Source organism: Leiobunum rupestre, chromosome 5 (genome assembly GCF_980474605.1).
Source record: "Leiobunum rupestre chromosome 5, qqLeiRupe1.1.hap1, whole genome shotgun sequence".
Lineage (NCBI taxonomy): Eukaryota > Metazoa > Arthropoda > Arachnida > Opiliones > Sclerosomatidae > Leiobunum > Leiobunum rupestre.
Window position 1 is genome coordinate 23,302,121 of NC_143388.1, and position 22,017 is coordinate 23,324,137.

Here is a 22,017-nt window from a genome sequence, read left to right on the forward strand (position 1 = left end):
ATAATGGATGGCGCCACGGGTCATATGATAACGTTTGCTCGTCATTTTAGAGTAGACGGCACATTCGTATTTTTCAAAAACTTGTTTCACGGGGAGCAGATTTGATTGGATCTCTAGATTAATATTCCCAACTCAATGATTGGAACTCCTAATTATATTATACGCTGCCCTGGAGATATTATCCTCGTAGAAAAGCGGGTAGTGTTTTACGAGTCGACTGATGCGACATCTGGTGTTATATTATGTCACTTTGACTAATTAAAGACCACTTATTTCCAATGGCACTCGTAATGTTATTATTATGCTTCAATGGATAAATTATCCTAGTATAAAGGCGCATAGATTTTTTTTACAAGTCAAGTGCTGCGACATCTGTTGTCAGGTTCTATAAGCTTTGAAGGTGTTTCGTACAATAATAAATAATAATAATCAGCTAGGCTAATACCCAAGGCACCACCTTATTCCTAAGTCATCTAGCGACTTTTATAACCATTAATTTAGGTGTCCGAGTGACAATGCGTAGGAGGTGTGGTGGCGAGCCCTTCATGCCACGCGAGCCAACAGCTCCCTACACTTCTATTACCGTTAACCTCGACAAGTTTTTATGGACTTAATTAGTATTTAATTCAATATTTTACGAATAATTTCGAACAAGAGCTTTGAAGGCTTTTATTAAATTAATATTCAATTAAAATATTTAATATTTAACGAATGATTGTAAATAATAATAGTTAAAAGGCTAATTAAACGGACCAAAGATGGCGCCGCCAAATTTAACCAATGGTCGAAAATGTTTAGAATGGCGTTACGAGTCCCATTTGGATATGTGTGGTCTGAGTTTTAAATACTTTAAGCCTTGGTTGTTGTGATAATACCACAGTAACTCTACATTATGATGTCTTTTATACTCTAATATGGCGACGTAAGTTAAAGCGGAAAATTAATTTTGAGATCGAGTGATAGACGGTTTAAATAAATTCGAATTTGACGCCCAAATTTTCAATAGCTCTTTCTAAAAAAAATATATACGCATACATGTATAAAAAGTGTTATTTTTGGAGCGCGCGCTTCCTAATATTTCCGTGTAGGCTGTAGAGAGGCTCGTGCGTTTTCGCGTGAGCTCAACATAAACAAAACTATGCGCACGAAAATTAGTGAAGTATTTCTCACGCGTTTCTCACTTTAACAGTCCATAATTTAGCTTGTGCCGCGCGATCACGTGATTTTGTTGCCATGGTAACCTTTTCAATAGCGAAATGATTATAAGAATTTTTGCATTTGTGGGTCTCATTGAAATTTTTTATACGGAAATGTTATACAGAGGCATACTTATGAGTAATTAGGTTACATATGACAGTACTTACAAGGAGACGACCCGAGGTGATAATTACCGATTTTGTTCAAAGTCGGGCATAATGTACACTTCCATGTAACTTGAAAAACCTGCAAAGGAAAAGTTGCGACGGGCGTTTAATAGGAAAAGAGCAAAATAACATCCCATAATCAATTAGCCTTATTCAGTTTCCTTAAAACCACGTAGTGGGGTTCGCCAAATTTACCGCTTATTTGGTTCCAATATATCAAGAAATAATTCAGGGGAAATTTGGGATCAATTGAGCAGTATTTAGAGGTAACGCAACGAGGTTGAAAATATTCTATATTATATCTTAATGATAATTTTAGTCTAAATGGTACTTTTTATTTTTATGTCAAGTTTTCGAGGTATAGATACGGCTACTAGAGCTAAAAATCAAGTTTACCTAGTTGGCTACTATGTCTATGAGGTGACTAGTTGCAAACAGACTTCTTTACGTATGGTATTGTAACTTCTCTCTTGTCATCACTACGAGTTCAAAGCAATTACTATAGTAAAAATGCAAAAATTTCAGAAAAAGCTTTTATTGCAATGTAGGATCCTCGGAATGCTCAAGCAAAATTAATAAAATTGTTTGAAGAGTGGAGAATGTCGAAAAAAGTAAAGGGCGACTGTCAGAAGCTCAAAAAGCCACTTCGAAATTAGACCATATCTTTGATATTGCACACGCTAATGCGCTTAGCATGATGGACATTTCCGAGGACAGAGGGTTTTTAGTTTTTTACTCTTTCAACAGGGAAAAGTAAGGGTATATGGCAGGTGCAGTGCCAGGGTTCGTACGAAACCTGGATACCCTGGATAACCTGGATAAGTCAGGGATTTCCTATTTGGTGTAGGGGGCCAGGGATTTAAATCTTATCGTAAAAGTCAGGGATAAGTCAGGGATAAGTTAGGGATTTTCTTAGTCAACAAAATTTGCATCGCTGAGAAAATGAAGTCTCTTTTCTTGGGTGCTCATGTCTGGCACCTTTTTCCGATAGACGAGAGAGACGCTCTCAGACTGCTCTTATGCAATATAATTCAGTTAGTAATATTTAAAAAAATATGGTTTCACTTTGCAACAATGAAAACGTGAAAAGATGAAAATTAGCAGGAATATTACCAAAAATGGCAGGGATATTGCCAAAAATTAATCAGGGATAACCTGAATAAGTCAGGGATTTGAAATCCGAAAATTTCGTACGAACCCTGAGTGCCATTTTAAGACCTGGGTATCTAAGACCTTTGTAGGGCCTAAATCAAAGAATACATTTTTTAATGGAATTTATTCATACGCGTGTACTTTCGTCGGACCCCTTCGAACCTTCGTATCCAATGGGGCACAATGCCCATTGTTCCCTTTGGATAAAACGGCCCTGGGCAGGTGTAGATAGATCTCTGTCGGCCGCTCTGACACGAGAGCAAGAAGCTACACGACGCTACCAAACCTGGTTTCACCGAGTTGCTCTAGCGATGAGGAGGAAAGTGAGAATTTTGCAGAGCCTTATACTAAAACAGGAACACCATCTTTATCTAGAATAAAGAAAGCTTGGAAGGGCATTATTACGCCACAATTGGCAGTAGCATTGGACAGATCGCAAAGCATCATTTCCTATCGTTGAAACTGCTAAGAGCTTACGACATTATATTGAAAACGTAGTTCTAAGTCGTAGAACTTTTAATTCGTAGACAGTGGAGAAACTGAAGGCAGAATTCCAAGGAGATGGTTCTCCAGTCGCTCATTGGGATGGAAAATTGCTCCCTGTTTTAACTGGAAAACCAAACGACGATCGGCTTCCTGTTTTGGTGTTGGAAAATAGGTTTCTCAGTTGCTGACGGCCGCTGAGCTTTCCTCTAGCACTGGTGAAGCACTAGCAACTGCAGTTTACGGAGCTTTGCAAGACTGGGGAATTGCAAATAAAATAAAGGCTATTTGTTTTGATACAACCAGTTCAAATACTGGTAAAAAATGGAGCTTGTTATTGTTGGAAAAGAAACTGGAAACGAAACTGCTTTACTTGGCATGTCGTCACCATATTATGGAGCTCGTCATTGAACAGTCTTCAGAATATGCACGGGACACTTTTCAGGTCACTAGGTTCTCCTTTTTAAGTGATTTCAGAAACACTGGCTTAAGGTATTGACAAAACCAAGTTCGAGTCTGCAAATAGCGATAATTACGTCGCAAGTTCATTAGGAAACTATCTTAAGAGTTTCCCAATAAACATATGGGTTTCAAAGACACTGCCCTGAGACACGACTACAGAAAATTTCTGGAATTGACTGTGGTTTTTCTTGGAGAAGTTCCTCCTCGGGGAATTGGTTTCATGGCCCCTGGCGCGATGCATCACGCAAGATGAATGTCAAAATTGCTCTATTCTCTGAAAATCAGGATTTTCCGTGCTCAGTTTGTACTCACGAAAAGAGAGGTGAAGGGTTGGCGGGACTTTTGCGTATTTGCTGCTCGAGTGTATCTGAAGGTGTGGATCACGGCTCACAGTGTTCCAAAAGCCGGATTTTTGGGCCAAAATTCCATAGCGTGCGTATAATAAATATTTGTACATATTTCGTTTATTCAGAATACCTGGATTTGTCAAATCTAAATATTAAAGTTAGCTTCCTATTGCGTTTTAAACCATTTTGACTTTTACATTGAATAGATTAAGCTATTCATATCACGTAGTATTTTTTGGATGGCGATATTTCGCGTATAAATAAAGATACGAAACAAAAACCATCTTAAAATGCACAAAATCAGGAATCTTTGACTGGCTTTAACTCCAAACGTTGCGAGTTAACTTCGTAGATCTTTAATCGTTGCGATCTCTGTTCGTTCGGCAACCATTGACGTTTATCTGTGATAAAAGAATTTCTTTAATGTGGTTTTTGGGCTGAAAAAATAAAATGTTTAAAAAAAATTCCGAAACTTAAATTTACTCAAAAATAGTACTGTTTTTATGAAAGAAATATTTAGATTTGTCAAATCCAGGTATTCTGAATAAACGAAATACGTACAAATATTTATTATATGCACTCTCTGTAATTTTGGCCCAAAAATCGGGCTTTTGGAACACTGTGCCGCTCCTCTATCAGTAGAGGCCCTTCCCTAGGAGACTCAACCGTTCGATGATTAGCTGTTAATTTACAGTCGTTCAGGGAAAGGAACTTGGAAGATTTTGTGACTAAGAGCTCTAGAATATTGTTTGGACGGATGGTGATTCCGGTTGGATTTCTTCAAGTTGATCTAGAGATGTGGGAGAGTCGATGAATTATGTTAACGACAATGCTGAACGAGGGGTTGCTCAAGAATTCTTATTATATGTTTTGTTCAATAAAATATGAAGTCATTTCTTCAGAATTTTACGTGTTAACGTAACTCACAAATTTTGACACTTCAATCGATTAGCGCTACCTCTAAATATTTTACGAAATACTTAACTTTTCAGGAGATGTGTTTAGCCATAAAGGAACACATTTAGGGAGTATTACTTACAAATTTCGAAAAAAATTTAAATGCCTTTTGGACTACCACGTAGTTTTAAACAGCTGAATTTTTCCTACTAACCATAAGATAAATCACAAAGCTTCTCGTGTTGTCCGCTACGTGGCTCTATGTAAACCGAATAAGGCTAATTAAGGCTTTATGATAAATCTTGTAATCTCCTAATAACCGATCTCCAAGAGCGTAATTGCGATTGCATTCGGCGTATTTAGTGTTGGTTACGCAAAAATTTCTGAACATTTGGTTAACCCGTGGACAGTGGATTCTGACGTCGGGGGCTAGGCGAAACGTATGATTGGTTCGTTCCAAAATCCACTTTTCATTGGTCGAATTTCCTCTTTCAACCCAAAATAAACGTTTCAAGCAAAAGTTATCGGTATCCCTATACCTAACCTAACCTAAGCTCAACCTATAGTCGACCAAAACATTGCGAAAAACTAGGTTTGACCATCGCATTCGCGAATTCTATTATCTCCCCGGGAAAAAAAACAAGATGACGTAAATGTCATGTAATCCATAGCCAAGGAAATGGGGAACGATTTCGTTATGTCGCTTTTATTTTATGGAAACGCCTATTTCGTGTTTTCATAAAATATTAAAAAAATGAAAAGTATAAAATGTTTTTCTCCGCGTTATGAGCTTAAGCTTTTTAATACTTCATTGGCACGCGCGTTATGCACGTGGGCGCTAGTGACGTAGAAAAAACATTTATACAATAACCTCCCGTATTTTATAGAAGCGAGCGGCAGTGTTTCAATCATTAGCGCGTGTCGAGGGGCAGTTCACTTCGATGATTAAGTTTGCACTCTTGATCGATTAAATCATGATTAAGTTGATTGAATGGATTAAACCGTGATTAAATAGAGTTAGTGATTAAGCTGAATAAATCCGATTAAGTACGCACTCGAAAGAGTAGAGATCAAAACAGATAACTTTAGAACCTTGAGATACTTTTAGTAGCCTTAGGGGCTGTTCACAAATTACGTAACGTGGTAGGGGGAGGGGGGGTTTTGGCAAGCGTTACGAAATGTTACGTGGGGGGGGGGGAGGGAGGGTTCACTGAAATGTTACGTGGGGGGGGGAGGGAGGGTTCACTGAAATGTTACGTGGGGGGGGAGGGAGGGTTCACTGAAATGTTACGTGGGGGGGAGGGAGGGTTCACTGAAATGTTACGTGGGGGGGGAGGGAGGGTTCACTAAAATGTTACGTGGGGGGGAGGGAGGGTTCACTGAAATGTTACGCAACACATCTTATTTTTAATATCGTAAAATAAAATTTTCTCAATTTTCAGAAACAGTCACAATTATTAAAAACATTTGTATTTTCATTGGTTTACTCACGTTTAAAAGAATTTCATACCCATGGGTATAAAGTGTTGCGTAAAAATACAGTTGTAATTTCAAATGATAATTACAAACAATAAAATTTAGTACCTGATCTTAATGTACTTTATTACCAGCATATTAGTTGGGGGGTTCGATATTTGTTACGTAATTTAAGAAGAGGGGTCTTTCCATTTGTTACTCTTTGTTACGAGGGGGAGGGGGGAGTCCAAAAAGTGGTTTTTCTGCGTTACGTAATTTGTGAACAGCCCCTTATCCTAGATGTCTTCTTTGGTCTAACGTGTACCAACGTCAATTGACCAAAATGACGAAAGGTGGCATATTGTTCCCGCTCCCATCTTATGAAGACTCATAACGTTGTCTGTTGAGGCGTAGGGATTCATAAGATGGGAGCAAAGATAATATAGAACTACGTACCCTAGATTCGAATTCAGAGGGCTTTCCATTTGACGGTTTTGTAACTACGCGTTTACCCACTTCAGGCACGTAACCTCCGAAAATTTGGAATCCATCGTTCACTGCCATCTAGAAGCAGCAAACACAGCACAACCCGTCAAAAGTCGTGCATTTTCTTGTGTACAGTTTCTCTTCTCCCCCCCCCCGCCCGTAAAACGTATAGGCTCGTCCAATGAAATTTGTACACAACACTGCGTTAGCCTGTTTAATGGTTAGCTGTGTTCTCCTTGTGTTTGTAGCTCCTATCTGCCATCTAGGAGCAACAAACACAGCACCCCACACAAGGAGAACGCAACCCGTCAAAAGTCGCCGGGAGTAGTGGCGTAATCCTGTAATCCCAAGCGTCTGGGAGGCAGAGTTTGTGGATGGCCGTGTGAGGACGACCACCAATTCCCCAACGGGTGGTCGGAATACATCCGCCACGGGTGTCTCCACCCCTGTCCCCACGTATCCCCCCGTTGGCGTGGCCGTTACCCATATCTCGCCCTGATTAATCCGGTGGACCCCCCGTCCCACTCACGCCTCAAAATCTTCGCCGGGCTCGCGGTCTTCTCAGACCCACTCAGCCCTTGTATCTTCCTTCCTGGAATAAAAAAAAAACCTGTCAAAAGTCGTGCAATTTCTTGCGTACAGTTTAAATTGGTTAGACGCTTTGGCGCCTGCTGCTGTCGGAAGGGGAAAATTTGGAAATGGTCTTCCCCCCCGCCCGTAAAACGTTCAGCGTTAAGGCTCGTCCTATGAAATTTGTACACAACACTGCGTTACCGCGTTTAAAGGCTAGCTGCGTTCTCCTTGCGTTTGTTGCTTCTAGCTGCCATAGTCCTATCATTGCTAACGTTTATGATACGCGGTTGATTACCATGGTAACTGTGGAGATAATTTTTTCGGATTTCCGGCAGGAAGTGGGTAATCGCTATGTAAGTGCGAGGCTGTTATTTCGAATCTAGGGTACGAGGTTTATATTATTTTTGAAGGGAGAAACAAATTTTTAGGGATGTTAATTTTCCGGGAAAATAAAATGCGGAAAATTTTCCAGAAAAGTTTCCGGAAAATTTTCCGAATTGCGGAAAATTTTCGGCAAATCGGAAAAATAAAAATTGGAAACATAAATTACCTTTTAAGGGTTTTTAATGTTTTTAACTTTTTATCGATATAAAATGTCTAATATCAGTAAACATACTACAAAACATTAATAGCGTTACATTGTTAATCAGTTTAAACTAGTCTAGACTCTAGAGGTTTAGTTTTACTTTCAGATTCGAAAAAATGAGGCGAAAATACCGCTTTATTTCAATTTGCAAACAATATATTAGACTAATCATGGAATGAAAACTTTTTTTTATTTTTTTCGGAAAAATATGGAAAATTTTCCGAGCGGGAAATTTTCCGACTTACAACACTACAAATTTTCTAACAAATCTATTTGGTGTTTTTGTTGAATTTAAATTAATTAGTTTCGTAAAACCGACACTTTTAAAGCTTGTTCATAATTGGAAAATTGTAAATTGATGCGTTTTTGTTTCGTTGGTAGCTGTGCTGGCCGCCGCTACGGAACCTGTTCATTCCTACTTTTCTCAATTGTTGGCTGGCAAAATTCGCCTTGGAAAATATGTTTGTAAGTTCTCTTTTTTTCCCTTTTCCCTCAATCTGGTGGAATGTTTTCCCATAACAATTTTTCACAAAGTATTCTTTTCTAACTTTTACCAGAACGACCTGCATCGCGCCATGCAGAGGTCGCAGTCTGCGCTTTCCCAAAGACTTACCATTCTTTCCGCTACACTCATGTGTCTTATATTTACTAGGTAAGAACTCACTTTGCTTTTCTCTCGCGCTGGAAAAATAACTAAAGCCACGTTCACACTAGAGCTTAAAACCCAGTTTAGATCGGTGTGAATGCCAGTTCTGACCACCGACGATAATTCGCTTATAGCCAAGGCTTATCGCCAACTTAAATTATGGCCAGAATTTTGTACTAAAATTTTTCCCAAAAACAATTAGTTAATAATGTTTACTATACCATTGCCCCCTGGATTAAGAGAAGGCCTAGAAATGGGCAGGTGTTGAATTTTTGAAACTGGCAAAATCAATTTTAGTTTTATGCCTCTGTTGGCCGACAGATGGCCCTAGATCTTTCCATTTTGACGTCATCAAGTCAGGCTGACAGCGAAAGATCGGCTGCTATTGCTTAAGGGCATTGGCTTATGCGAGAATATTTAAAGTTCCCGTCTTGATCGTCTCGATATAAAGGTTGGAAATCGCGCCATCTACTGAGTGTTTCGCGAGCGTGTAAAAAATGTTTGCCGCCCCCTGTAGAAAAACGATTTCTAGGCCTTCTCTTAATCTTCTCTTAATCCAAGGGGCAATGACAATACATACAGTAATATTATTGGACATTATTTATAATTTTATTTCCATTATTTTGGAAAATACGAGCAATTTGACTTCCCCGCCTTATCGTTTTGAAAGCGATTCTAAGCGATCCGACTTGGACGAGTAGCTTCTCGAACCAAATGAAGTGATTTCACAAAATTCTCAGGCTGGTTTTGAAAACTAGTTATCTAAAACGAAGCGATTTTAGGGGTAAGTGTGAACCTGGCTTAATTTTAAGCATCCTGGTCACGTAGCCGCAGTTTATATCTTAATAAGTATAAATGTTGGTAGATGCTTTAGTCATCTTTCACGTTTATAGTTAATTCGAAGATGCTAGAGTAGCTGAAACGCGTAACAGTCACTCGCTTGGCTACAAAGGTGAACTACATACCACAATCAATTTCAATTACATTACAGTAGCGAGTGAAAACGCTTGGCCAGGTCAGTCGCTTCCCACCTTGCAAAAGCAAGTGTCGGCTCGACGTCAAGTAGCTCTTTTTTCAACAGATGTCGCTATCGTCGTAATCAAAACAAGATAGTTAAGCTACATTTTGACCCAAAAGGCGGGTACTTATAGGTACCCCTCGCGTTGATTGGATCGTTTGTAAATTCGCCCATAAATTTATATTACAGCAATTATAAACAATATTTTTACACTGGATATATAATTGAGGTTAAAGTTCACCAAATAGAGTATAAGTTGTCTAACTATAATATTCTACAATGGCTCTCTGACGACGTTGTCCTTTGGCTATTTGGAATTTTAGCTTCCTTTGCCATAAATAGATGGCACCACGCTCACCAGTACAGTCGCGCTTTTGCGGCGCCAGGATATTACTATGGGTAGGCTACTTAATTCTTTAATTTGCCCCTCCCCCCTTTACATACACTAACTAAACAAAACTGTGACAAAACCGGTTTATTTTTAATAATTTACAAAAGAAATGTACATGACTGTTTAAATGTACTCGGAAGTTATTTTTTTTAGTCTATGAGTATAACAATGCACATATGGGCAACATCCTCCAACAGCATTCTCCATTTTTCACTTACAATTGTTGCAAAAACACTTGCCAGTAGCCACGCTTTATCTTTATTTTGGAAATTGGGACTCGAAGCATAGAGATAGAAAAGAAAATAGAGGCACTATAGAGTAGTATGACCTCGTAGCTTTGGCCATGGCCGCCATTTTAGGCGCGTTTTTTTCTCAATAGGAAAAAGCATGGGTGACGTTGCGTGATGTAGCACCGAGTGTAGCACTGATACTACTCTATTGTATCTGGCGAAGTTGACCACGAGTGCCGACCCCCTTTTCGCCAATGTAGGAAGCCATGTGATGGGCAGATTACGTGGCGCCATCGACGCGCGGTGAAATGAAAACTGTAAACAAAAGAAGGATAGATGGCGTTGCAAATTCTGCCCATCTCCGCTTTTATACATGCGTGGGGGGGGGATGAATTTTCCCGGTCAAAAACAGGGGCGCCTTAACGCGGTAATCTTCCCTCTATTTCTTTTCTATCTCTATGACTCGGAGAGTCGGAAAACCACGCTATTTATCATCTGTCTAACGATGCAACACTTTTTGAAGTAGCTAGTTTAGCAACTACAACGAATCAAGGCTGCGTTCGAAAAAATATTAGAAATAACTGTTCAGTGTTCGCAACTTAAAAACAGCAGGCTTTTAATTCGGATTTTGATATTCCTAGTTTCGCAAATCATTTAGGGGGCTGTTCGGGGCCCCTTCATCTAGATTTGGGGCCGCTACAAGCGAAATAAAAGTAGGCTGTAGCCTACCCCTGGCGCCGCCACTGAGTCGAAAGTGTTTGAAAGAATTTTGCATTGTTGGGCTTAAAAACAGTATCAGATTAAAGGGGTTATAAATTTCTTTTACACATTTTGAACAATCTACTAGATTAAAAAACCTTTTTTTAATAAACCGCAATCAAACTGTTAGACAACGCGCTCTACAAGTTTGAACTAAACTTCGATAGTACCTTGACATTCGCGATTCGCGAAGAAGCAGGCTTTCAGTTCGACGGCTAAAGCAAACGAGTACGGTTCCATTAATTTTTTAATAATCTTTTTACATTGTTGCTCCATCGGGGTACACAACGATAAAAAACGCGTTATAACAATACTAAAGCAAGCCTTATTTTTGGTTTTGAGCATGGTTTAAACACTAAATTATGTTTTCGTGAACCCTAGTTTACCGAAAATATCTCCTTTTTGCCTTGATTGTACGAGACTTACAAGTTGGACGCGTTTCAATTAAAACTAATACAGTAGACATTGCTACTAAACCAGGGCACACGACGAAAATGAAATTGTTTGAACACGACTAATAGGGGCCATATATATATGGTTGTGAGTATTGTCTAACAGTTCGTTTATTTCGTGTAACCTGGTTTACCGCATTTTATTCAAATTTTCATGAAAACCGTTTGCAAGAGCATATCCGAATGTTTCTTTTCATTTTACGTGATACATATTTTCTATCACAAATCGAATATCGTTGATTTTTATTTGTTTACACTCGTAACCCCCGGTTTAAAAAAGGTACGATCTAGCTTCTGAAGTCTGGCGTCCGTGGCGCGGTCAATCAAATCAAATATTATCATTAGTTAGTTAATCGAGAATTTTCTAATTTTTAAATGTTTTTCTGAAAATATTTTTCTAATATCGGTGCATCCTTACTTTTAATTTAATCTAGTATTTACGATGCGTAACATTGATGCTAAGATAAAAATTATTGTTCAACCGCAGAACACGTTGGCCTACCACCAGGATATTTGCGCGGCGGGAAGAAAACTTTAAGGGAAAACTGGCAGAAGAAATCCTATGCCTTTAATCTCTCTAAGGAACGCCTGTTTAAATTTCACCAAATCTTAAGGAAAATTAAAACAAAGATATTACATTATTACACCTAACGGCGAAATCAAAGCTAGTTTTAACTTTGTTCCTTTAATTTTAATAGTTGTGACTGCAACGTCGAAATAATTCCTTTTAGAAAGTTCTCTAGAAAGTTTTAAAAGCTTGAACTATTGTCAATGCCTAAAAGCAATTAAGTGGTAGTCCTAAAACCGGCCGTGGGTTTGCCCTTGTCCATCTGTGCCGGCCCCTCGCGAGCTGCGAATTGATTTTGTCGTATAAAGTGGCGTTGCGTAGTCGTTAGAACGGGGTGAACCAAACGACGCGTGAACTGCAAAAGGCAACTAGCCCTCGAGAAGATAAGCCAAGGCCCACACGTCCAATTTAGGAGCTCATTAAATCTTCCTTTGTCTGTACGGGGGAAATCTTTTTGTTTTCGCTTCTTTTCAAATAGGCACACAGAGGTTTTCTCCTAATTCCTAACCTAAGGTTCCGTTCTAAGAATGTAGACCAAAATATAGTTTGTAGACCAAAATATAGTTTGTAGACCAAAATATAGTTTGTAGACCAAAATATAGTCTGTAGACCAAAATATAGTTTGTAGACCAAAATATAGTTTGTAGACCAAAATATAGTCTGTAGACCAAAATATAGTTTGTAGACCAAAATATAGTCTGCAGACCAAAATATAGTCTGCAGACCAAAATATAGTTTGTAGACCAAAATATAGTCTGTAGACCAAAATATAGTCTGTAGACCAAAATATAGTCTGTAGACCAAAATATAGTCTGTAGACCAAAATATAGTCTGTAGACCAAAATATAGTCTGTAGACCAAAATATAGTCTGTAGACCAAAATATAGTCTGTAGACCAAAATATAGTCTGTAGACCAAAATATAGTCTGTAGACCAAAATATAGTCTGTAGACCAAAATATAGTCTGTAGACCAAAATATAGTCTGTAGACCAAAATATAGTTTGTAGACCAAAATATAGTTTGTAGACCAAAATATAGTCTGTAGACCAAAATATAGTCTGTAGACCAAAATATAGTCTGTAGACCAAAATATAGTCTGTAGACCAAAATATAGTCTGTAGACCAAAATATAGTCTGCAGACCAAAATATAGTCTGCAGACCAAAATATAGTCTGCAGACCAAAATATAGTCTGCAGACCAAAATATAGTCTGCAGACCAAAATATAGTCTGCAGACCAAAATATAGTCTGCAGACCAAAATATAGTCTGTAGACCAAAATATAGTCTGCAGACCAAAATATAGTCTGCAGACCAAAATATAGTCTGCAGACCAAAATATAGTCTGCAGACCAAAATATAGTCTGCAGACCAAAATATAGTCTGCAGACCAAAATATAGTCTGCAGACCAAAATATAGTCTGCAGACCAAAATATAGTCTGCAGACCAAAATATAGTCTGCAGACCAAAATATAGTCTGCAGACCAAAATATAGTCTGCAGACCAAAATATAGTCTGCAGACCAAAATATAGTCTGCAGACCAAAATATAGTCTGCAGACCAAAATATAGTCTGCAGACCAAAATATAGTCTGCAGACCAAAATATAGTCTGCAGACCAAAATATAGTCTGCAGACCAAAATATAGTCTGCAGACCAAAATATAGTCTGCAGACCAAAATATAGTCTGTAGACCAAAATAATGTTTTAGCTTCTCTATTCTTTTAACTTTTAATTAAACAAATCTTTTGGTTTTTTTAATTTTTAGTTTGTAAGTCTTAGACTTCATTAATTTCTACGACAAATTAAACTAATCACTGTTTGTATGTAATTTTTAACTTAAATATCTTAATAGAATATAATTTAATGCTTGGCTCTGACTACTGAAATGGCTTCACAAAAAAATCATTTTTAACTATGAACAAATCACCCCAACAGGGACTCGTTACCATAGCAGATTTCATTGTAAATTTATCTCCTGACTAATTATAGGGCGCGCTATCTAGCGTTTGTTATTTCTTAATATAAATTAATAGTGGAAGAAATAATAATAATGGATGGATTGAATGTAAAACCTCCGTAATTTTATTCAAAACAAATACCTGTCACAAGTCCCTTTTTTAGGTAGTTTGTCACCTTTTTTTGGAAACTTTATTGGTGAAGTTAGGTTGCGTTTACGTTCGCATGGCTCCAACAAAATTTATCGTTATGTTAATTTAAAATTAAAAAGGTATTTAATAACAGTATTATGAAATTTATTTACGTAAATGTGTCGAGCTAAACCTCGGTCATGAAAACTAGCCGTTCAACGAATAGGTTTGGTGCCATCCGAGGGGCTATCCACTTCCTCAAATTCTGTACACCGATTACATCAAGTACAGCCTTTAATAGTGCTAAATCTGTAATCGTTTGTACAGTCAAGTTACGGGCTTCTACACAGATTACGGATAGTGGTCAGCCCCTCGGGGCCAACACTGTTTTGTAAAACCTATTAAACATCGTAATACAGTTATGGGTTGGTGATAACCAGTAAATTATACCCGTAGCTTTTAGTTCAAAGCAGACGCCATCTTGGAAAATGGTGGATTTCATAATCTATAATGCCCGAAAATTGTTAGCTGAAAACGATTTCATATTAACTTTGTTGGGTTGGCTTAGTGTTGTTAATTTTCCGGAAAAATAAAATCGCGAAAATTTTTCCGCAAATAGCAAAAATAAAAAATTGAAATTTATGCAATTTACTTTTTAAAGGTTTTTAATGTTTTTAACTTTTTATCGATATGAAATGTCTAATATCAGTAAACGTACTACAAAACTTTAAGGGCTAGTTTTCACTAGTCCAAAAACGCCACGATGGTTAGCTTCGACGCCAAAAATTCCCGTTAGGCCTAATACAATATTTTTGCGTCCGCCGTCGCCGTCGCCGTCGTCCCGTTTCTGTCCTAGTGAAAACCAGCCTTAATAGTGTTACCTTGTTAATCAGTTTAAACTAGTCTAGAGGTTTAGTTTTACGTTTAGATTAAAAAAAATTAGGCGAAAATGCCGCTTTATTTAAATTTGTAAACAATATATAGAGTGCTAGCAGTTGATGCGTTTTTAAAAGTTAGTGACGTCACAGCCGTAGCTTCCGTAGTGGTTGTCATGAAAAATCGCGTTTTTTCTCAATAGACGTTTAACATTGGTGACGTCGCAGGGTTTCAAGCTGCTGGCAATCTATTAGACTAATTATGGAATTAAAACTTTTTTTCTTTTTTTTTCGGAAAAGTACGGAAATTTTTCCGGCAAAGAAGCTTCGGTCATTTTCCGGAAAATTTTCCGATTTAAAACACTAGGTTGGCTAGTCCCACCGAGTAGAACAGATCTTGCTCGAAACCCTACGGCATCTTAGAAAATGGCGGAAACCAAAAACTCGACGAATAATAGCAAAACGGAATTTTATTTTAATTGAAATTGAAAAACCATGAAATTAAATTAATATTAAAATCCCTTCGCATCAAAATTGGCTTAAAATAAGTTTTATTTCAAACACCAAGAAAAAATACGAATGAGTTTTGAAAAAATATTTATTTGGTTTAATAATACCGCCATTATTAACAGTTGTATCCTAGATTCTATACTCAGTTGCAAACTTAGAATGGGAAAATTCTAGTAAGATATCAATAGCTCTTTCTATAAAATAATATATACGCATACATGTATAAAAAGTGTTATTTTTGGAGCGCGCGCTTCCTAATATTTCCTTGTAGAGGGTCTCGTGCGTTTTCACGCGAGCTCAACCAAAACAAAAATAGGTGCGCGCTCTCTAACTTTAACTGCACGATGAATCTAACGTAATAAAGAGCTATTTAGAATTTCAGTGTTTGTAATGTCTGTTAATTTCATTTCGGCCGCATTTATAAATAAAAAGGTTAAAACTAAACCTTGGGAAACATGCGTAGTACCTTTAAATAAATAACACCATTGATTATTATATTACTCTATGGAAAATATTTCAACAAACTTCAACGTCAATAAATAAAGTCAACTGCGTATTATTCAAAAGTTAAATTTATCTATCGCAATTTTTCTTTCTTCAGGTTAGCACTGGGTAAAATCCGAAGCTTATTATATCTCTTATGAGATGCAGGAATTTTTCAATGGGAGCTAATTTCACTTGACCCAAAAACGATTACCACTGGTAATTACTTCTAACGACGTAAAATATAAAAATTTACACTCCTTAAGTATATTTACTTTTATTAAAACCATATTTTACATAATGCTAGGGTTTTTCCCCTAGATCTTCGGTTTCCGTTTTCCATAAATGTTTACTGTAATAGTAAGTATTGAATCGCTTTCCCCCACCCTCCTATGCAGTATGACTTGGGCTATAAGGTATTAGTCTAACCAGAAGTAAATAAACCGAAGCTATAGGAGAGGACCAAAATCTTAAAATGCATTTTCCTTAACGTGGTGAGATGAAAATCCATCCAAGTTCCACCCCCTTCAGTTCCCGCCAAAAATTGCACTAGGGAATTGTGGGTATCCACATTCGATATACGTGTCATCACCTGCTAGTCAATAGATGGCGATAGTGGAGCTATGAAGGCGCGAAATTTGAAAACGTCGTTTAAAGGTAATATAACCCCAGGTATTTGGTGTGGAACACCAACGTTTGCAGCGCTGGCCGCTCTTGCCTTTGGCTTTAGAAATGTTGGCGCTACTGTACAGGGAAATTTTAAAAATTGAAGGGGTCTCGCGTAAAGATTGTTTTGCAGGTTATATTCCCTTTAAAGGGAGATCTCGTTTGGAAAATGCGCTAAGTATGAGAGATATAGCGGTCTGATAACTTCGGTTCATTTACTTCTGGTCTAACTGATTATTATTTTATTATGTATTTCGCCGCGCACTACTTCTTCTTCCGAATCCTATTTTGTAAAAATGAGCGGAAGCCTGCATGATAGATACTTCATTCAAGCTCAACCGATATAATTTAATTTCGTCTGAAAACTAACCATCGCGCTAAGAGCTTCATTTAGCCGATGTCAAACGTGATTTGAGTCCTTTAGTCACGAAAAGTGGGCGACTGCAGTTTGTTATTACTTTTTTAGCCCAACCCCTCGCTACGCCTTTCAAAAAAAAAGAGCAACCGAAAATATATTGAATTTCATTATATTAGGCTCCTTTGACACGGAAAAGGTTTTACCGGTTAACTCGATAACTACCGCCCTCGCGTGACAAAAAGTCGAACTAAAAATATCTCAAAAGACGGACCTAAATTACCGTTCCTAATTAGACGTGTTAATTTACTAAGCTAATACCCAATTAAGCGAAGTTCTTTTTTCAGTGCTAGAATGAAAAGTTAATTTGTGGTATTAGGCATACTTAATATATTCTGTATTGTTCTTGAGGGTACAGTCTATGTTTAATCAGAATTTTAAATACAATTATATTTTCTTAGTTTTTAGGTTGGAAGTAAAATTTGCTGTAGACTTTGTTTGGGGTACAGTCTGTGTTTAATCAGAATTTTAAATACAATTATATTTTTTAGTTTTTAGGTTGGAAGTAAATTTTGCTGTAGACTTTGTTTGGGGTACAGTCTGTGTTTAATCAGAATTTTAAATACAATTATATTTTTTAGTTTTTAGGTTGGAAGTAAAATTTGCTGTAGACTTTGTTTGGGGTCAAAATATTGACCTTTAATTTAGTTTTTTTTATAAATGGCTAGCTACGTTAATTGTATTTTTCTAAGTATATAAATATTATCAATGGAATATGAAATATTTTAAAGATTTAATTATTATTTTTATATTATAATATCAAGAACCCATAGATATATGAAAAGGCTATTTCTGCAAGGAGAGGTGCTTCTACCCGATTTTTTCCAAACTCTGGGGTTCAGTAGACCTTCGTGTACCTTGAAAGTTCCTAAAGGGAAAAGTTTCAATGACCATTCGTTTTAAAAATGATTTTCACAACTCAAGTTTAAACTTTCTCTACGTAAAATAGCATGGCAAAATCACGGATTTGAAATTTTAAAAAAAATTTAAATTTAAATTTTGGTAAAATCGTAAGGGTTTACAATCCGTGATGTCTCAACTTATGCTAAGATACCAATACTTATTCGGGTTAACAGAGAAAGTGTGACCAGTACCGTGGCTGGTTCACACGGGCAGTGTTTTCCTGATTTTCTCTATTTTCTCGTTTTACCACCTTTCCGTTGTTCTGGCGCACGGGAAAACGACTGTACACACGAATAACATTTGCCTGATTTTTCCGCCGTCAGCGCTGCCGGTTAACGAGAAAACGGAGAAAAAAATGTTGAAATATCTCTACTTTATTTTCCCGGTTTTTGAAGCTCTTTGAGTTTCGCTGTCACGTGATATAAGGAGCGATTTTGAAAGTCTTTAAAAGTAGGCTTAAGAATTTTTGCGTCTACCACGTGACGGCATAACGCTCGCTGACTGGTCGAGCCCAACGCCCCTCAAAAAAAGGTTATCCGTTTCCTCGCTCCCCGGCAGCGCTCGCTGTGATAAATCCGGCAAATTTTGTCCGTGTGTACAGTCGTGTTCCTGCGCGCCAGAACCACGAGAAAAGGCGGTAAAACTAGAAAATATAGAAAACCAGGAAAACACTACCCGTGTGACATAACAGTAAATTCGACGAGGCACCCGGTTTTTAAGCATAAACTGATCTGAACTTCTACGTATTTCGTGACAAATGAGCTACATAAAAACCAGTTCAGCAAGCGTAGCTTATTTTATAGAAAGGCTATATTCATCGCGGGATACCTATATCTTCCAAAACTTAGACTGCAGTTGCGCCTTTATACCAATTCTAGTAAATAAAGTCTATGGCGTATTATTTGAAATCGGTTACTTACTATAGGGTCGCTACTGAGTGCAGTTGTCAAGTTGTATTGACATTTTGAGTGTTGTTGCTATGGTACTCGGAAGTACATGGCAAGTGTTGTAATCAGTTAGTGCTATTGCCTAACGCGAAACTAATCTATTTTTAATATACATTTCTTTTTAAGTTTGATTTAAAAAATCTTTATGGAAAATCAAACCACAAAACTTGTCACCAAATTTTGTTATTACCAAAACCAAATAGACGTATATCTCGTGCCCATTAGCCTAATGTGAATCTAATCTCTTTTTAATATAAATGCTTGAACTTATTTACTATTTAAAATTCACTCTTATGGAAACTTCCAAGTAAAAATTAAATTTGCTTTCAATTTCCCCTACTAACTTATCGAAACATTAGCTCGTAGTAGATTTGAAGTTGTTGGTTCTGGAAGTGATATTTGTGTACAATTGGAATGTACCATACGAAACGAAATGGGGCTTAAACTACGTCAAATGTAATATCAAATTCATTGGCTAGGAGCTCACTCGGAAAATACACTTACCAGAAAATGGATTTAAGAAATCAATTAATTATCACCTTGAAGTTTTTAGGAAGATTTAGAATGTTCATAAAAATCTGGCCTAGTTACGCTTTAATTATCGTATTGAAATATGTAAGAAGTGGTAAGTGAACTTCACTTTTAGCATAAATTCACTTATTGAAATATGTAAGAAGTGGTAGGTGAACTTCACTTTTAGCATAAATTCACTTATTGAAATATGTAAGAAGTGGTAGGTGAACTTCACTTTTAGCATAAATTCACTTATTGAAATATGTAAGAAGTGGTAGGTGAACTTCACTTTTAGCATAAATTCACGTGTTAAAATATGTAAGAAGTAGTAGGTGACCTTCACTTTTAGCATAAATTCACGTATTGATATATGTAAGAAGTGGTAAGTGAACTTCACTTTTAGCATAAATTCACGTATTGATATATTTAATAAGTGGTAAGTGAACTTCACTTTTAGCATAAATTCACGTATTTAAATATGTAAGAAGCGGTAAGTGAACTTCACTTTTAGCATAAATTCACGTATTGATATATTTAAGAAGTGGTAAGTGAACTTCACTTTTAGCATAAATTCACATATTGATATATTTAAGAAGTGGTAAGTGAACTTCACTTTTAGCATAAATTCACGTATTGATATATTTAAGAAGTGGTAAGTGAACTTCACTTTTAGCATAAATTCACGTATTTAAATATGTAAGAAGCGGTAAGTGAACTTCACTTTTAGCATAAATTCACGTATTGATATATTTAAGAAGTGGTAAGTGAACTTCACTTTTAGCATAAATTCACATATTAAAATATGTAAAGAAGAGCGAATAAGGTAAGTGAACTTCAATTTTAGCCAAGGGTTAACATCGACCAGTTGCCGTTTAGCGTAACGCGCGTCTGTAACAAATGTCAGTTTCTACGGAAATCATCAGTCTACCTTCAAGATATTCCTAATGTATACTAATATAATTTCCTAGTTTGGTTGTTCATTAAAAGTCAATGATTTATTTAAATGATCTCTTTCGCAGCATGTGCGGTTTCCAGCACTTCCAGAGGGCGGGTAACATGCGCGTGGACCTTTTCGAGAGCCTTTACTTCGTGGTGGTCACTTTCTCGACGGTGGGCTACGGTGATTACAAGCCGGACTGTTGGCCTTCCCAATTGTTCATGGTGGTGATGATTTGCGTGGCGTTGATCGTCTTGCCCACTCAGTTCGAACAGTTAGCCTACACGTGGATGGAGAGACAGAAACTCGGCGGCACCTACAGCATGCACCGCGCGCAATCCGAAAAGCACGTCGTCGTGTGCAACACCACCCTGCGCGCTGACACAATCATGGACTTCCTCAACGAGTTCTACGCCCATCCCTTGCTACAGGTACTAGTCATAATCTCACGCATTGTAACCTCGGGGATTGAAGTGGCGCCCTCGGGGATTGAAGTGGCGCCCTCGGGGATTGAAGTGGCGCCCTCGGGGATTGAAGTGGCGCCCTCGGGGATTGAAGTGGCGCCCTCGGGAATTGAAGTGGCGCCCTCGGGAATTGAAGTGGCGCCCTCGGGAATTGAAGTGGCGCCCTCGGGAATTGAAGTGGCGCCCTCGGGAATTGAAGTGGCGCCCTCGGGAATTGAAGTGGCGCCCTCGGGAATTGAAGTGGCGCCCTCGGGAATTGAAGTGGCGCCCTCGGGAATTGAAGTGGCGCCCTCGGGAATTGAAGTGGCGCCCTCGGGAATTGAAGTGGCGCCCTCGGGAATTGAAGTGGCGCCCTCGGGAATTGAAGTGGCGCCCTCGGGAATTGAAGTGGCGCCCTCGGGAATTGAAGTGGCGCCCTCGGGAATTGGCCCACGAGGGGTCGGCTTTACTGGTGGCTTTACCGGGGTGTCGGGGTCCGGCTCTTGTAACCCAGCACGGGCGGTGTTAGCTCCGTCCAAATGGTCCTATCTCCACCTCCGACTTCGGTCCGGTGTGGGCTGGTAACTGGGCTTCGGCGCAGGCTAACGGAGAGGGGCCGGGCAAACTGGCCGTCTCGGCGGATTGAGTTGCCTGCTGTGGGGCGGCGGGCCTCCGTATGAGGGCACGGCGGACCCATCTCCCGGCCTTTTGGGGTTCCACCGGGATATCCGGTGCCAGCTGTGCCGGGTTATGCGGGCTGCCGTGTGCCCGCCGTTCCCCTTTAGGCGCTCCTTCCAATGGGCTTGGCTCTCTACCTCTCTAGGTAGGGTGTCGGCTGGCGTTGCCAGAGCATCCGCTCTCAATCCCACTGCTGTGTGCGAAGTGGCACGTTGGTCCACCCATTGCTGCACCTTCTGCTGGGTTGAGTGGCTTGCGTCAAGGGCGCGAACATCAGTAGTGGGGTTCTGCTACCCATGCTGGTTTTGCCGCCTGTCCGGGTCTGTGGACGCTGGCGTAGGGCATCATGATGACAGACCTCCGGTGGTGTGGTTTGAATCTTACCGGGTACACCGGGCTATAAATCTGACACATGCCCTCGGGGATTGGCCGTAAATGGGTTCGAGTGAGCAATAACTGGTGGCTTTACCGGGGAGTCGGGGTCCGGCTCTTGTAACCCATAAGGGCGGTGGCGCACTGGGAGATGTTAGCTCTGATCAAATGGTCCTATCTCAACCTCCGACTTCAGTCAGGTTTGGGCTGGATACTGAGCTTCAGCCTGCTGTGGGGCGGCGGGCCTCTGTATGAGGGCACGGCGGTCCTGTTTCCCGGCCTTTTGGAGTCACGCCGGGATCTCCGGTGCCGACTGT

At 38.8% G+C, this 22,017-nt stretch overlaps 1 protein-coding gene across 6 annotated transcripts in view; it reads left to right on the forward strand.

The window, feature by feature from the left end:
* Positions 1-22,017, forward strand: part of SLO2 (slowpoke 2) — a 231,383-nt gene that overhangs the window by 196,196 nt on the left and 13,170 nt on the right. For all 6 annotated transcript variants that reach the window (XM_090175921.1, XM_090175918.1, XM_090175917.1 and 3 more), the window contains 3 exons: positions 8,187-8,270; positions 8,363-8,457; positions 20,290-20,638. In XM_090175921.1, the coding sequence (XP_090032047.1) occupies positions 8,187-8,270; positions 8,363-8,457; positions 20,290-20,638 (528 nt within the window). The remainder of the gene's footprint in view (positions 1-8,186; positions 8,271-8,362; positions 8,458-20,289; positions 20,639-22,017) is intronic.